General features: G+C 56.3%; 7 protein-coding genes across 7 annotated transcripts; 5 read left to right on the top strand and 2 right to left on the bottom strand.

The window, feature by feature from the left end:
* Positions 1-441: 441 nt before the first annotated feature.
* On the bottom strand, positions 442-2438 carry PG985_006601 (uncharacterized protein; the record flags this gene model as incomplete). The annotated part of the gene is made up of 2 exons (XM_066826370.1): positions 442-1577; positions 1643-2438. The coding sequence occupies 2 exons, from the start codon at positions 2436-2438 to the stop codon at positions 442-444; spliced, it is 1932 nt and encodes a 643-aa protein (XP_066685977.1).
* Positions 2439-3457: 1019 nt separating this feature from the next.
* Positions 3458-4268, top strand: PG985_006600 (uncharacterized protein; the record flags this gene model as incomplete). Its single annotated transcript, XM_066826369.1, has 3 exons — positions 3458-3550; positions 3620-3731; positions 3781-4268. The coding sequence occupies 3 exons, from the start codon at positions 3458-3460 to the stop codon at positions 4266-4268; spliced, it is 693 nt and encodes a 230-aa protein (XP_066685976.1).
* Positions 4269-4651: 383 nt separating this feature from the next.
* Positions 4652-5566, top strand: PG985_006599 (uncharacterized protein; the record flags this gene model as incomplete). The annotated part of the gene is made up of 2 exons (XM_066826368.1): positions 4652-4789; positions 4868-5566. 2 exons carry the CDS (start codon positions 4652-4654, stop codon positions 5564-5566), a joined length of 837 nt encoding a protein of 278 aa, XP_066685975.1.
* A 290-nt stretch (positions 5567-5856) lies between these two features.
* PG985_006598 (uncharacterized protein) lies at positions 5857-7842 on the top strand (the record flags this gene model as incomplete). The annotated part of the gene is made up of 3 exons (XM_066826367.1): positions 5857-6172; positions 6365-6967; positions 7094-7842. 3 exons carry the CDS (start codon positions 5857-5859, stop codon positions 7840-7842), a joined length of 1668 nt encoding a protein of 555 aa, XP_066685974.1.
* Positions 7843-7923: 81 nt separating this feature from the next.
* On the bottom strand, positions 7924-9559 carry PG985_006597 (uncharacterized protein; the record flags this gene model as incomplete). The annotated part of the gene is made up of 2 exons (XM_066826366.1): positions 7924-9050; positions 9109-9559. The coding sequence occupies 2 exons, from the start codon at positions 9557-9559 to the stop codon at positions 7924-7926; spliced, it is 1578 nt and encodes a 525-aa protein (XP_066685973.1).
* Positions 9560-10931: 1372 nt separating this feature from the next.
* On the top strand, positions 10932-12011 carry PG985_006596 (uncharacterized protein; the record flags this gene model as incomplete). Its single annotated transcript, XM_066826365.1, has 1 exon — positions 10932-12011. The coding sequence occupies one exon, from the start codon at positions 10932-10934 to the stop codon at positions 12009-12011; it is 1080 nt and encodes a 359-aa protein (XP_066685972.1).
* Positions 12012-14704: 2693 nt separating this feature from the next.
* On the top strand, positions 14705-15888 carry PG985_006595 (uncharacterized protein; the record flags this gene model as incomplete). The annotated part of the gene is made up of 3 exons (XM_066826364.1): positions 14705-14975; positions 15040-15129; positions 15188-15888. The coding sequence occupies 3 exons, from the start codon at positions 14705-14707 to the stop codon at positions 15886-15888; spliced, it is 1062 nt and encodes a 353-aa protein (XP_066685971.1).
* Positions 15889-16451: the final 563 nt, after the last annotated feature.

Here is a 16451-nt window from a genome sequence, read left to right as displayed (position 1 = left end):
TTTTATTGGTCCTCTAAATATTATATATATATATATATATATATTTCAAAAATATCACATGTGAGGAAGCATTTCACTGCCTGTGTGGCCCACCACAAGATAAAAGCTACGAGGCTGAATGTCGCCTCAAATATACGTCGTTACATTTCGCGTCAGGAGTAACAGAAGCGATGCGTCGATAGGTATACATGTTCGCATATCGCTATATAGATATATATACCGAAAACCGAGCCTCGCCCCTATCTACAGGGCCCATTCCAAACCTGTCCCACCCTTGCTTGCTTAACCAATGCTATTAAACCCATCGCATCCCGAATTCCTGGATCTTCATTCTGCGGGCTGTTTGTCGCTATCAATAAAGAACCGAATCGATCTCTCCCTTTTATTCCTACAACACTTGCCTCTCTCTCCTCGTTCTTTCGGGCCTGTCAAGAATCAACATCAACACACCCTAACCCCGCATACTTCGACCCCTCTCCCTTCGACGTACGCGCAGCGACCAAAGTAGACCGCTAACGCCTCCCTCACGAACTCGACGTCGCTCGCACTCCAGATATCCAGGCCCATAGACCGGAGCGCCTCGATGCTAATTCGGATACCGCGGCCGTCCCCTCCATCTCCGCCGCGCCGCAGGAGCACATCGTCCTCCTCTTCGTCGTCAATGCCGTCATCCATCATATTGCTCTCGGTGTCGGATTCGTCGTCGTCGCCGTGATCCTCGACGAGATCGGCCAGCTTGGTGAGCATGTTCGTCGTCAGCCGGTGGAAGTAGGCGATGACGGCGAGCTCGACGCGCGCCTCCTCGGGCGGCAGCGGGGCCGAGGTGGCCGCGGTCGAGAGGCGCCGCGGCTGCGATGAGCTGCCGAACGGCGTCGCCGCTGTCGACGACGTCAGGTCTGCGGACCGCGGCACATTCATGCTCATGGACATGGACGGCGAGGAGAACATGTCGGCCAGCAGGCCGGCGTCGTGGGCCTGCTCCTCGGCCTCGTTCGACCGCGCCTGCTCGCCGGCCGAGGCCCACCACATGAACCCGTTGTAGGCCAGGGCGGTCCAAGTCTGAGGCTCGACGATCTTGTCCGTCTCGTCCACGAGCGGGTCGTCACTAGGTCGAATGGGCGTCGCAGGCGGTCGCGAAGCCGCCGAGGACGCCCCCGGGCTGTCGGCGCTCAGGAGGCTGCTGTGCGACTCTAGCCGTAACAGGGCGTTCTTGAGGGAGCGGAAGCGGCGGAGATCGCGCTGCGTGGCCTTGACCACATTGCCGCGGGGGCACTCTACCGTGGGCCAGACGTGCTCCTTGGCTTGCGCGGTGTGGGGCAGGGGCATGGTGATAAGCATATCCCACAGAGTATCCTTCATTGCTAGAATACTGTCCGTGGTGCAAGCGATCCATCCAGAATCCGAGTCTGGGGAAGCAGCGAGTTCCTCTTGGGCCTTGGGTTTGGCCGTGTCGGTCAGGAAGGGTATGTCGTGAACCCCGACAGTAAATAATGGCCTGAGCCGGTGGGAAGGGCAATCAGGCGCGAGAAGGTCGTAGGTCGAGAGGGGAATATTAGACAAAATGGATATATCATACACTATACTTTATGTCAGGGGCTGTACTCTCCTACAAAGCAGAACGACATGTTGCGTCAAGGCTTACCGAAATTATTGATTTCTTGCACGGGCGCGTGACAAGAGATTAGGATGCGCTTCCGTAGTAAAGCGGCACGATGTATGGGGAAGATGAGCGGCCCAAATGTGTCCAGCAGCTTCTTCAAGCTCCACGCCGGGTGGAAGTTGGACAGCTTGTGCTCCGGCTGCAGCAGCGCAGCACCATCCGAGGCAGATCGGTTCCTAAGATGCGCCCGTTTCGGTGTCCTCGGCTGCTGCTGTGACGGAGTAGTAGTCGTATTAGTAGGCGCGCTGGCGGTCGGTTCTTGAGCCGTCGTATCGCCATCGCTCTGCTCATCGCGAGCTTGGTGCTTCCCCCAATATTCCTCCAGCAGCTGCGTCCGCTTCGCATCATCGGCCAGCTGCGATGCCATATCCTTCAGCCCCTCGGCGTGCTTCCACGCGCGTCCCAGCCGGCCGTAGCTCAGCGGCACCAAGACGCCGACGGCGAGCATGCGGGCGTTGCGAGCCTCGGTATCCTCGCAGGGCGCATTGACGAAGGCGCTCAGGCCGGCATAGTCGCCGTGGACGAAGTAAATCAGGTCGTCGGCGACGGTGTGCAGACCCGAGGGCAGCGACTTGTACTCGACGACGCCCTCGAGCTCGACGTCGGGTCTCGAGGCCTTCCAGGTAATGGTGTAGCCGGCCTTGACATCAAAGTCGATCAGGAAAAGGGCCGAGATGGAGGGCAAGTCGGCCCAGGCGGCGGGCGATGTGGACGTGGCGGGCGACCGTGGAGGGAGTCGGACGTGCAGCTCCGGCTGGCCCCGTCGGGTCGCGGCCATGGTGTCGGTAGGAGGCTTCGGGGTTCGAAACTTGCGATGTGAGGACGGGGCGCGCGTCTAGCTGGAGCGGCGCATCATCCACGGGTCGAGGGCGAGTGACGTTTCGATCACGAATAGACGTCTGCTGTGCGTGTCGTGTCGTTGGCTTGGTAATTGGAGGAGAAAGTAGCGAAACCAATGAAGCCCGTTGGTGGAATGAATGGCCGAGTAAGGAGTTCAGGCAATCGCAGTATGTAACCTAGCGTATCTGGGCTGATGTCAATTGGGATCGAATGAAACTGGACCCCCCACCGACCCAGCGTCTGTACGTGTAAGTTGATCGGGTCGCCGGTGGATTAGGTACATACTAGTAGGGTCAGAGGTAAGTATGGAGAAGTACACTGCCGAGGGGTTGCGAACGGGACACAGGGGTCTGACATAAACTCCGACTTGACCGTATTGTAAAGACCCCTAGATAGATGCAATTAAGAGAAGCGTATCAACGAAGTTTTAATGCTTTGAAAAGCCATCTAGTATTTGAACCGGTTGTCTACACATGCTCAATTTACTGGCGCCGCCGGTAGAGTGATCAGGCACATCGTCGCCTGTGTGTGACCCAATGCAGCGAGCGGCATCTCCACTAAGTCTCGTCAGGTACCGACTTTCCCGATGGCTATTATCAGGAAGGTATTGATTCGCGAGACACAAAGTTCACGGCTTGATTTTGGTATGACCCGAACCCCAACCAGATTATCGAGTAATAGTGTTAGTTGGCCGGTCGTAGGAACACCCGCTCAGTAAGTATATGTAGGTATGTATCAATGTATGTTGCAGAGCACTCGGCGGGGTTCCCGGTATCCTCCCGTCATGGCTGGCCATGACATCAGAGAAAACGAAACTTGGTGTCACAGCCACTGTTGCTTCCAGAAGAACGGCATTACAATGTTCGAATTTGAACCTATCTTTTCACAGCAATCATAAATCTTTGAGTAATAAGTTGAGAGCAAGATAACACCTCCCGAGTACCCCAAGTCAACAACATGGCCAGCAGTAGCATGGCCCCGGCCGCTGTCCCAGGGGGCGAGGTTCCTGCCGGTGACGTCGCCCTAGAAACCGGTGCTGGATTCATTCAGGTATCTTCCCCGTTTCCTTGCCGGCCTCGGTGTCCGCGTGGGGAAGCCGCCTACTGACGGACCGTCCAGGACTTCAAACCTGTGAAGCAAATTTGTGCTCACCTAAATGCCTTTCACACCTATGCCGATGAGCCTGGCCGCTACGTCGAGACGAACCACTACTGCTCACACCTGACATCAGGTAATTGACTGGCTACCCCGTCTCCATTCCAACGCTGACCCATCTCAAGATGTGCGCCAATGCATCCTCTATGATGGCCCTGGACCCGACGCCAAACTCATCGGCATCGAGTACATGGTGACGCCCAAGGTCTACGAGACGCTGCCCGCCGAGGAGCGCAAGCTGTGGCACTCGCACGTCTTCGAGGTGCGCTCGGGTATGCTCATCATGCCGGGCCCCACGTCGGCGCTGGGCCCGCAGCAGGCCTGGGAGACGGCCGAGACGGCCGAGATGAAGGAGGTCGTCCACCTCTACGGCAAGATCTACCACCTGTGGCAGACGGACCGCGGCGATGCCCTGCCGCTGGGCGAGCCCAAGCTGATGACCAGCTTCACCGAGGCGGGCCAGTTCGATTTCGACAAGGTCGTCGGCGACCGCGACAGGCGATTCGGCGTGGACTACAGGCGCAAGCGGGAGATTCGGAAGGATGCTGTGCCGGAGCCCAAGATCCACGAAGATGCCGACCATGCGTGGAAGCAGCGACGGAACTCCATGTAAAGAGGAGAAGACGCAGTCAGTCACTTGTACTCCCCGGTCCAGCGATGTATCAACCCATGGGCTGGAACAGCCTGTCATCTGTGAGATGGAGCAGCACGCCATGATTGGTGGAGTGCATGGAGGAGACATAAGAACCGTTTGCCGGCGTCATCGGGCGGAGAAAATCGACCGAGATAGAGGATGCAGCTCCAGATTGGGGAACGTCCCAAGCCGGCGTAGTGATTACTTACTTATAGTATCCCCCACTCGGTTTGCGAATTCTATAAATCAACCCTCTTTAGGGGCTAGTTGAAACCACCGATGCCGTGTTGTAAAGATTGAACACTTGAAGGCATACGTTTGCCATTTTTCACTAATTGGACAAGTCATTGTGTCTGTTCAGCATGGAAGCAGAACTCGCCGAGCTGAAGCAGCAGGTCGCCGCTCTGACAAAGGAGCTCTCACGTGTCTCGGACGAAGCCGAAGTCCGCAAGACACACTTCAAGTACGGATACTATCTTGACAAATGTCTATACAATGAGGTCCGTCCTTGTTTTCGTTGCAATTCCTGACCAGGAAGACAGCCTTGCAACTTACTTAACTCTTTCTTCTCTCCGCAGGTCGTAGATATGTTCGCGGACCATCCGGACACCTACGTCGAGTTTCTTGGTGGTCGCTACCGGGGAAAAGAGGGCGTCAAGCGCCTCTACCAGGGCCGGTTCCAGAAGGGGTTCGTCGCGGGGCGCAACGGGCCCGTCCGGGGCTTCCTGCTGGACCACCTGATGCTGCAGGACATAATCGACGTGGACCGGACAGGAACGCACGCCTGGTGCCGGATGCGGGCGCTGATGCAGGCGGGCACGCACAAGTCCATCACCGAGACGCATCCCCGGGGCGCCGTGCAGTGGTGGGAAGGCGGTCTCTACGAGAACGAGTACCTCAAAGAGGGCGGCGTGTGGAAGCTGTTCCGCTACCGCTACTTTCCCTTCTGGCACGCCGACTTCGCGACGGGCTGGCAGCAGACGCGCGAGAACTACATCCCCTGGCCCACCAAGACGTTTCCCGATGACCCCCTCGGCCCCGACGAGCTCGTCGATCAGAAGATGCTCTGGCCTGACACGCGCGTCGTGCCCTTCCACTACCCGCACCCCGTCACGGGCGAGCGCGCCAACGATGACGACCTGAGGGCGCCGCAGTACGGCCAAGAGGCGGGCTCCAGCGAACCCCCTCTGTCTCTGGCTCTGCCGGAGGGTCAGGTGCGACCAGGCGCGGGGTCGACGGAGGAGCCTGAGATGCTTCCGGATCTGGTGCAGAATTGATGGGGGAGCCGACCCTATCGGGTAAAATTGACTGTATACGAACTGGGTCTGTGATGCAGGTCGAGTACTACATACCCCAAGTTCCGATGAAGGCAGTCCTGATTCGCTGCTAAATCTATCGCCGAGTGCAACAGAATGCGTAAAGAAGTTGGAGAAAGGGAAAACGCCATCCAAGTTACAATTATCTCTATCTGATCTCTTCAAGTCCAGGCCGGGGGAAACGTTTCTTTGCATTCTGTCAAGTAGTACTCATCTACACCAACTCAAGTGCGCATCCCGTTCGTCCCGTGATGGCGCACATTCATGATCTTGAGCCTCAAGTGACCAACTCTCACTATGTGAACGGTCGTCTCAATGGTGACACCTCCAAGTTCCCAGACACCGAGGTCTTCAGAGGCATGAACAAACCTTCGCGGCTTGAGGGAGACGTGTTCGACCTCGAAGTCACGGGCGAGATACCCAAGGAGATCAACGGGACATTCTATCGCGTCCAGCCCGACCACCGGTTCCCGCCCCTTTTCGAAGACGACATCCACTTCAATGGTGACGGTAGCGTGACGGCGATTCGAATTGAGAACGGCCATGCCGACTTCAAGCAGCGGTACGGTAAGGTCTCGGCTTTTCCTCTTTTGTCTTGATAGCTGCGCAAACATAAAAAAGGGATGGAGAAGACACGGTCGGACCTCCGTACCCCCCCCCCCCCAAAGCTTAAGCAGAGAAATGATCCACAAACAACACCCATTTCAACCCACACAATTCATCGGTCCCCAATGTGAATTGCCGTCTAATCCAAAACAGTACAGACGGATCGCTACCGGGCCGAGACGGCCGCGCGGCGCAGCCTGTTGGGGCGGTACCGCAACCCCTGTACGGACAACGAGAGCGTGCGCGGGGTGATCCGGACCGCGGCCAACACCAACATCACCTTCTGGCGCGGGGTGTTGCTGGCGAGCAAGGAGGACGGCCCACCGTTCGCGCTGGACCCGACCACGCTCGCGACGCTGGGACGGTACGACTTCGAGGGCCAGATCGCGTCGCCGACCTTCACGGCGCACCCCAAGTTCGACCCAGACACGGGCGACATGGTCTGCTTCGCGTACGAGGCGGGCGGCGACGGGTCCGACTGCTCGGCCGACGTGGCCGTCTGGACCATTGGGGCCCGCGACGGCAGGGTGCAGGAGGAGGTCTGGTTCCGGGCCCCCTTCGCCGGCATGATCCACGACTGCGGCGTCTCGGCCAACTACGTCGTCCTCCCGCTCACACCGCTCAAGATGTCGCTCGAGCGCCTCCGCGCTGGCGGCAACAAGTTCGCCTGGGATCCCCACGAGGACCAGTGGTATGGATTGGTGCCGCGGCGCGGGGCCAAGGCCGAGGATGTGAAGTGGTTCCGGGCGGATAATGGTGCGTTTCTCTTGCCTCCTTTTCTCTTGTCTCCCATCGCTGGGCTGCGCATGGCAAAGGCAGCAACAATGCACATCCCACATGAGAAGGACCTAGCTCGTGCTAATACATAGCCTACCCACACAGGATTCCACGGGCACGTAGCAGGGTGCTACGAGAATGACGAGGGAAAAGTGGTGCTGGACCTCACCGTCGCCGACGGCAACGTCTTCTTCTTCTTCCCGCCCGAGGGCGACGGGCAGGAATCCGGCGTGAAGCAGCGCAATCGACTGAGCAGCCCGACGCACCGGTGGCTGCTCGACCCGGCCGCCCCGACGGGGACGCGCGTGGCGCCGGCGCTGACGTGGCCGACCAACGGCGAGTTCTCGCGCATTGACGACCGGGTCGTGACCAAGAAATACCGGCACTTCTGGCAGGCGCGCATCGACCCGGCCAAGCCGTACGACTTTGCCAAGTGCGGGCCTCCCGCGGGCGGCCTGTTCAACTGCCTGGGCCACTACACGTGGGACGCCGAGGACGAGGGCGCGGTCGGGCGCGAGGACGTCTACTTTGCCGGGCCCACCTCGACGTTCCAGGAGCCCAGCTTCATCCCCCGGGACGGCGGCGGCGAGGGCGAGGGCTACCTGATCGCCCTGCTGAACCATCTCGATGTACTGCGCAACGACGTCGTGATATTCGATGCTCAGAACCTCGCGGCCGGGCCTCTGGCCACGCTCCACTTACCGCTCAAGCTCAAATTGGGATTGCATGGGAACTTTGTGGACCATAGGGACATCCAAGCTTGGAATAAACGCCGGGAAGAGGAACTTGGGCCGGTCAAGGTGGCGACGGAGCCTTTGCCCTGGCAACAAAAGCAAAAGATGAACTCGGCATGATAGGGGGACAATCATACAAGCTTTAACATTCTGGTTCTAACTATGTGATGAGCCAACTTTCCTAGGTTCCGTCTTTCTTTCTCACCTCCTCCATGGAAGCCTGGAGGGCTTAGGGTAGTCATAGTTTGCGAAGTTGAACTGGTCAGCGTATTCCACCACGCTGGGCTTACCACCCGATATCTCCAGCAGGTGCTTCTCGTACGGGCCCAGGTTCTCCTCTACCATGGTCTTCACTACCGGAGCTCCAGCCTCAGGGCCGGCATACTCCCACACCCAGCGCGGCGAGTCGCCCGAAGAAGCTTCCTCTTCCGTTGCGGTTGGGTCGTGGAAATTGGCCACGACTTTCCGTGGACGCCAATAGGTGAGCAAGGATGGACATTTCCACTCGGCCTTGTCTCCCGGTGAGAGGCCCTCGCAGGCGAGTCTCACCCTCACGCTGCTGTGGATCCGCTCGTTGGTGTCTTCAAGAAACGTCCGCGTGGGTTTCCCAGTATCCGGGTTGATCTTCTTGTATAAGCCGGGGGTGCGAGGGGTGGTTAGGAGATACTTGTAGAAGCCACCCGAGGCTTGGACAGTCTGGTGCAAAGCCCACGGACGGACTGGCTTATTGGCCTTTACTATCGGCCTTATCGCCCAGTTTTCCGCGTATATCTTCTGCTGGTAATACTCGACGTTCTTGTTGTAGACGCGATCGAGTGCTTCTGGGATGAACTCGATGCCGACCGAAGCTAGTTGGTCCATCATCCATGCCAACGTTATGTTCGAAACACCCTGGTCCTCCTCTCCGCCCCCGATATTAGAGTGGCCGCCGGGAAACCAAACTTGGCGCAGGTCGACGCCATCGTCGGACTCCGCATTTCGCTCCCAAACAGCAGGACTGAAGGGCCCGCGAATTTCGTCCAGGGCTAGGGCCTGGAATGCGTGCTCAATATGTCTGGAAAGGTTCGTGTTGTACCAGTGGAACTCGACGGTACTGCGATTGATACCCAGCTTTTCCAGAAACGGGATTGTAGGAATACCCAGGCTCCCAACAGTGTCCCATACTCCGACCGCTTTGATCTTGATGGGGTCGCCCTTCTCCCCTTTCTGGCAAACTCTGGTGAAGCCCAGTTCGATCAGCCGTTCTCGGTATATGTCTACCGCCCCGTCACCTTTGGGCTTGTTGGGGAACGGGAGTTTGGGGAAGGGATCATCGTAGTCGAAGTTCACTGCTCCATGTCAGCCTAAAGGTGATGGATCCCCTCGGCGTGAATTGGTGTCACCTACTGAAGTTCTGGTTGTCCTTGAAGATGGGGAAGAAATAGTCCATCCCTTCTCGCGTTAGGAGGCCAATGTTTGCAATCATGCCGGCGATGGAGCGGGCGGTGAAGGCGCCGCGGCTGAAGCCGAGGAGGACGATCTCGTCCCCATCGACATAGTTGGCACATATATACGAGTAGGACTCCCGGATGTTCTCGGCAATACCGACGCCAAACGCGCCGCCTAGGACTCGGGAGAATATGCTTGCGATGCCGGAGCCGGAGCCGACGCCAACTTGGTAATATATGATCTGGAACGTCCCGTCGCCACAGGTTCGAGCGAAGGACCGCGAGATGCGCGTGGCGTTGGATGGGGCTGCAAGGCGAGGAGTTGGGTTTTCGGGAGGGCTGGCTTTGACGTAATTATCGACCGAATTCTGCCACGTCCCATCACAACACACAATTATCCGCTTGCCCATGGTGTTAACTGAACGAGGATGGAATGAAGGTATGTATACAGCAAATAGGCGGCGTCAGACGTTAAGGTGAATTGGGAAGTTGGCGGATCCAAATGCTGACGCTTGAGTGTAAAGCTTTCCCAAATATATGAAAAAGTGCTTATTCCAACTGCGGCGTCACTTGAGATCATCCTTGCCATTTCCGTTGCTTTTGGCGCACGGCAGGAGCGACCGATCACTGCAAGCCTCTCTAGGGCGCTCCTTCAAGACCACAAAAAGACGCCGTCAGGGAGAGAGAGCGCGGGTGCACTGTCATCTTAAGTTTCAGATGTACTCTCAGCTTGGACACCGTCCTCGCGGGCCATCCGAATTGGCGGGATTGCTCCATCTTCAGGCCTCGCTCGCGTGGGCTCGGAGCGTTGAACATAAACGGTCACGAGTCTTGGCAAAGAGGGTGGTGTGCGATGGAAGAAAGAGTCAGAGTTTGTACTATGTAAGCCGGCCGCATATTAGGACATTGTTGCGCAGGCCACATCGGCGAGGCAACAGGTTCGTGTCAGCTGACGGCTGGCCATGAGGGATCGAAGTCAAGATGATGTTGACGCCAAGGGTCTCGGAGATCATGTCGGCCGCCATGCTTGCTTACTTAGCCTTTGACAAATTGAATGTGTTGGGAACCACACGGCCGGTCAAGCTGAGTGTCTCGGGTGATGCGACTACTGTCCAGCTCCGGTATCTCGATGGTTGATTCTGTGTTTCACACCTACTCGGCCGTACCTGGAGTCTGAGCCAATTACGAGCCTTTCTCTATGTCGCTGTCTTACACCGTGAATAGGCCGAGGTGTACCAACAGCCCCTCAGAGCTGCGTCGTGGGTTTAGATAGGTGCATACATAGGTAGACTGTTAGTGATGCACGGAATGTGAGAATAGGCCGGCTCGTAAAGAGCCAATGTCCATTTTGGCAGATTGGTTGGCGGTTGCAGCCCTATGGGCATAGGGCGGCTGACCAGTTCTTGGTCTACCCTTACCCATACGCCGGTTGGTGGTTGGTGGGATAAAGATTAATAAACAGACGACGATACTTCTTAGGCGTCGTCTAACCTACGACTCATGTGCAGCCACCAAGGAGCTTGTGATGGCCACGTTGTGCCGGGATTGGCTAATACCCCGCGTCTGGGCTTCGTCGCATGCAACCACCACCATCTTGCCTCCTTGTCGAATCAAACCATGGTGAGATCAGTAAGCCACGACGACAGCGACATGATTGTTGCGATCCTTCTCAATCTTCTTCAAGGTAATAATGCTGGGGTATCGCTGATAAATGAATTTCGCACGAGGCTCGGCGCGACACGATAGCTAAAGAGCATAAGTACTTACCCATCCATCCTCATCATGACCACGGAGCGACGTGACTCTGGCGTCTCATTGAGCAGCTTTTTCACGAGATGCAATCTTCCCATCGATGCGCGGGGACAATGCGATGAATTCGTGGCGGCAAGGTTCCCGGGCCTGGAAATCAGACCTGCCCCTTTCCAGGGCTACTGCTCCTATACGCTCTTCGTGGGGGAGGCCACCATCGTCCAGTTCCGGCCCGTCGAGCATCGTATCAATGCCGATATCGTCAGAGAAGCCTGTGCTATATTCGGCACTCTCGTTCCCGAGGTCAAGCTCCTCGGTATCATGCCAGGCAACAACAAGCTCCACGTCTTCTCCATGAGGCGTCTGAACGGCGTGTCCCTCACAGAATTCCGGGCCTTCACCCGCCGCCAGAACGACGCCGCCAAGCTCCATAGGCGCCAGACGGTGCGCGACTTCGCTCGGTTTCACAGCCAAGCATGGAAGCACGCGCGGTCCAAAGATCAAGTCAAGAGCAGGGGCACGGTGGGCTCGTCGCTGCAGTGGCGATTGGATTTGATGGCGTCGTCCGTGCCCGAGCGCTTCCGCCGACTGACGACCCGGCTATTACCAGCCCTCCCGAGCATCGAGGGACTCCCATGGACGCTCAGCCATGGCGACTTCCTGCCCTCCAACATCTTGGTGGACCTGCAGACGGGGGAGACGAGCGGCCTCCTGGACTGGGCCGAGGCCGAGTGGTTGCCCTTTGGTGTGGGCATGTACGGGCTCGAGGAGCTGCTCGGCGAGGTCCGGAACGGGCAGTTCGTCTACTACCCGGAGGCAGATAAGCTCAGGTCTTTGTTTTGGAGCGAGATCAAGTCGCAAATCCACGAACTACGCGGTAATCCCAGACAGCTGAGAACAACGAGGGAAGCACAGCTGCTGGGCGTTCTGCTATGGCATGCCATCGCTTTCGACGACGGCAGGCTGGACCGAGTCGTGGAAGAGGGCACCGATGATGGGGAAATTCAGCGCCTGGATGCATTCTTACTTACTTATTGCCCTGGACCCAAGGCCAGTATATCGCGGTTTTCTTTGCCGTCTTTGCTGTCGTCAATCCTCCTTTCACGCGGTTGACATGGCATGGAGGTCTTTTTGGTGCCTCAGTCTCGATAACACGCTGTACAGTGTATTCCGGGACTTGTTTCTACGAGCGATATAGCATACCTTTAAGCAAGAGTCTGCCATTTCCTCAGGTTCCCATGTTCCCTGGTGACTGTCTGTCCTGTGTTGGTAGGAGCAACCCGAGTTGAGGGCGACAGAGATCTGCGCAGTCACTTGTCATTGGTCGTATGTTGCTTGGTGAAGATGCGCTGGACTATGGCACTAGCAGGGCCATAAACCCCCCTTACGTTGACCAAGTAACATGCCATGCGGCTGCACGGCAACAGGAGGGGTTGCTTTTAGTCATGATCGGGAGGACCAGCAGCCGTTGGGAACACCAGCGTGCATGCTAACTAGGCTCAACTAATCCTCCATTTCCCAAAGGAGGAGGAAACGTTTCTCTGCTGAGGTGGTGCCAACCGAGCCAAGGCCAGAGCCAAGACGTTGGATTATCGGCAAGCCATGCCGGCCACAGCCCAAAGAAGCTGGATCGCCGCCGGAGCCCACTTGTCGGTCTAAGAGGGACTATACCCCCCCCCCCCCCTGTTAGCCAGGAACAAAGAGTTTGTGTCCACTACGGGCAGTGTCGCAATGCAGAGAGACACGGGTTATTTACAGTATGCCAGCCTCCAGGGCCAAGCTAGTCTTCGAACCTAGACAATTCCCGACTAGGCGGCTATGAGCTAGTACCTACTGTACTGTAGGTAGTAGTCGAGTCTGGGGTTTGGGTGGAAACAAGAAACCGGTTATCGGAACTAAGTTTAGGCAAGGTTCAATACAGGTTAGTGGGGCTTCTATACCTCGGAATGTTCTTGGAAGGTCATAAGTTGCGATGCTTCGATGTCATGGAATCAAGAAAGTGGTCAATCAATTCGCTGGGTTCTGGCTATTGATTATTGGGCAGGGGTTGGTGTTGTGCCATGATCGAATCGTCCGATCCAGCAGGCAAGAGCCATGCAGACCAGCGAATAGATATACCGAGCCAATTAATGATGGAAATATTTGTGACTTACCTTAAGTAGGTACCCATTTGATCACTTTTGCAGAGTTCTGCGGAGAGTATGTACGGAGTACCTGCCACCTGCTGCTTGTTAGCTGCAAGGAAGTGGCTTCCTCTTGTTCGACGAACATCATCCCACTTCCCCGCCTTTCGTCGATCAGCCTATCTAAAATGCTTGTCATCTCCCATCACATCGCCCTCGTTGCCCAGGTTGTGGGCGCCTCTATTATTGCCTACCTCCCAGCCCTGTTTTTCTGGTTCTTGTTGGCTGTGCCAGGTCGAGAGCTGCTGAGCTGACCTATGGGTACATGATGATTCAGCTGCTGTGTAAGTCTTGATGGGAAACCTCATGCAGCCAAAACCACCAACCACCAGCCCATCTTCCCACCATTCCCAGAGACATCGACACCTCATCGATATATATGAACTTTACGAGCTTCCTACAACCCACACACCTCATGCCCTAGCTGGGCGCAACCCACAGATATTGTGCTTTTGGGTCTGCCTGGGGGATTCTGGAAGCCAGCAGGCAACTGACTGGAAGACGACATGAGCAGAGAGTACGGAGTACCTAACCAATATCGAACCAACGGTGGGCAGTTGTCTCCTGCATCCAAGCCACAAAGCAGGTTTTAACTGATATATCACATCCTGGTAACGCAGGCCTGTTCCTGTGCGACCAAACCCGTGAGCCACCGACTGGCGTGAGCTTATGCAACTTCTCTTCTTTGCTCCGCACGTCATGCAGATCCCCCCGGCCGGCCTAGCAGCCAGCCTAGTTGCCCGAACACGAGTAGACAAGCATGGTCCCATTACGGCCCAAGGATCGCAATATGGCCTCTGATGCAACCAAGCCTAGTTGTACTATTATAACCGCTTCGAGATACATCCATCAGCCCTGTAGGTAACGTCATGATTCGATCGTGGGTTGTAGATGATCCTAGCCGCCCTGGTCGTTTGGTAGCCAGCACCTCCCTGCCTTAGCTGGTCTTGGCTTGCATAACCGATAGGCCAAGGCAGTAAGTGGCCCAAGGGCATACATAGTATAGAGGCCGACACGTTGTTGGGTGAACATGCCACCAACATGGCGAGCAGCTGTCGAGAGCTTGCTGGTCCACCAGCGTCTGCACTTTTTCTTCTGCTCCGACTTGCCTGCTGGAGGCACCCTGGTCGGTGATAGTCCTATCCTCCCTGCACTCGTCCCGTGGTCCATTCCACCCTTAGCAATAATCACTCCGGTTCTCGTATTGCATCCCTCTGCGGCGGGCTATCCCCAGACAGCCATGCCGGTCAACCGGTTGTCAGGAAAACACAGGAAATCAGGCCGTGCCAGAATAAGATGTCATCGAGTCTCGTCTTGTACGACGGCTGTGGTGTTGCTGACTGCATGCATGCCGTGCATGTCGGATGAAGATATAAGGTCCCTGCCATCCCCTTTTTGTTCTTCGTGGCCAGCATCATCCAACCACTCAAGCCAGTATATCTCCCAGCCAACTTATTTATCAGGACCTCGTAGTGTCTGTCGGGTAGCTCGTTCGTTAAGGTTACTTAAACCCTCGTTTACTCACACGAGTCAAGTGTCTGTTTACCCACGGGAGACTGTTCCGATCAATTCTCACTGCCTGTTGCTTGGACCTAGAGTCGACCTAAACCCAACCTAATCAACATGAAGGCTGCTATCACTTTGTTGGCCCTGGCTGCCACTGCACTGGCAGGAAAGGAGCACGAGGGTGGCTACCCGCAAAGTAGCGTCTACGTGACCTCAACTGAGTATGAGACGACGACGGTCTGCCCCATCACGGAGACCTACACGCAGCCGGGCTCTACCTACGAGGTTACCACGCATACAACTTCGACCATCACCGTCACCTCATGCGCTGGCGGAGACTGCGGGGGTGCCGCCGTCACAAAGACACTGCCCGATACCACGGTTGGTAGTAAGTATATCTGCATACACCTTACCCTTCCTTCGTCGGGCTTTCACTAACTTGAGAATCACAGCAACAACTGCGGTAGAGGTTACTTACACAACAACATGCCCGGTTACGGAGACGGTCACGGCTCCCGGTCACACATATACTACCGTTTACAGTAAGTGGTCATCACCCTGCATATTCTCTCTGGGTTGACACTAATGCGTGACTCTTAGCCACGACTAGCGTTGCCGTCACCAACGTCGAAACTATCATCTATGCTACCGTTACCGGCCCTGACGTGACCAAGACGGCCGCGACCGAGATCTACACGACCTTGACATCGCTCTGCCCGGTGACTGAGACGAAGACGATCGAGGGTGCCACCCAGGTCGTCATCTGGACCTCGACCTCGACCATCAAGACGGTTGTTCCCGTCACGGCCACAGCCTATGAGTCGTACACGGTGACGGAGCATAAGTCCACCGAAGTCTTCACCACAGAAATCTGCCCCGAAACCACCTACACGACCGTCTCGTCTGGCCACACCATCTACGTCACCGAGACCGGCACCGAGACCGTCACCTCGACCAAGGAATACGTTGTTACCGAGACGATTCCAGTCACTGCCACCAAGGAGGTTGATGTGACCCAGGTGACAGAAGTATCGACTCCACGCGTAGAGACGGTCTACCCGACCGTCTACATCACCAACAGCGACACCACGATCGTCACCTCGCTCAAGCCTTACCCCACCACCGTCAGCGCCCCGATCACCAAGTCGGTCGGCACTACTCCCGTCTATACCCCATCCCCACCTCCCGCCTCTACCAGCGACAGTTCCCCCGTCACCATCCCGGCTGCTCCGGCTCCCCGTGCCACCCACGCCGCCGGTGCCGTGCTGGCTGCGGTGGCCGGCTTTTTTATTGCCCTCTAGATGCTTCGAAACTGAGGCTATAACTACTACCATTGCAACTTTGTAGCATTCTCTGGGGATCGAGGCCTCCTCTATTTCCTTGTTTCTCCGTGGAGGATTTATTAATGAGATTATGACCATGAGTAACGGCCGCGATATACATGAGACGCTATGGGCATGAACAGACACGCTCTTTAGGAATACCTATTTTTTACACTGCATAATCTCACATCGGTGGCATCCGATGGTGGGCTGAAGCATTTGGGGAAGGGGGGCTTCTTGGGCGGTTCGGATGAGACAATTGTTCGGTCCCTTCTTAAAAACTAATGCTAAGGCAATCTGGAGACATGATAGTATGGAATTCTCCGGCGGTTCACATTTGATTTGGCTGCCATCATCTCTATAGTCGTAGTTCTTAGACCCTTAATTCGTGTGTATATAATCCCAACCATTGCACTTCTGAATATTGGTCGCCCAATCCTTGTACGCTGGATCTCCTGTTTCTGCTGGCCACTGCTGCCTGGTATTATGCGAGTTTCACGGGGCGGAAGGGCATTTTTCGATTTTTCAATCTGACGTAACGC

Source organism: Apiospora marii (genome assembly GCF_038362585.1).
Source record: "Apiospora marii strain CBS 49790 chromosome Unknown utg000004l_segment0_segment0, whole genome shotgun sequence".
Lineage (NCBI taxonomy): Eukaryota > Fungi > Ascomycota > Sordariomycetes > Amphisphaeriales > Apiosporaceae > Apiospora > Apiospora marii.
The sequence above is the reverse complement of the archived record's forward strand: the minus strand, read 5'-3'. Positions and strand labels throughout refer to the sequence as shown.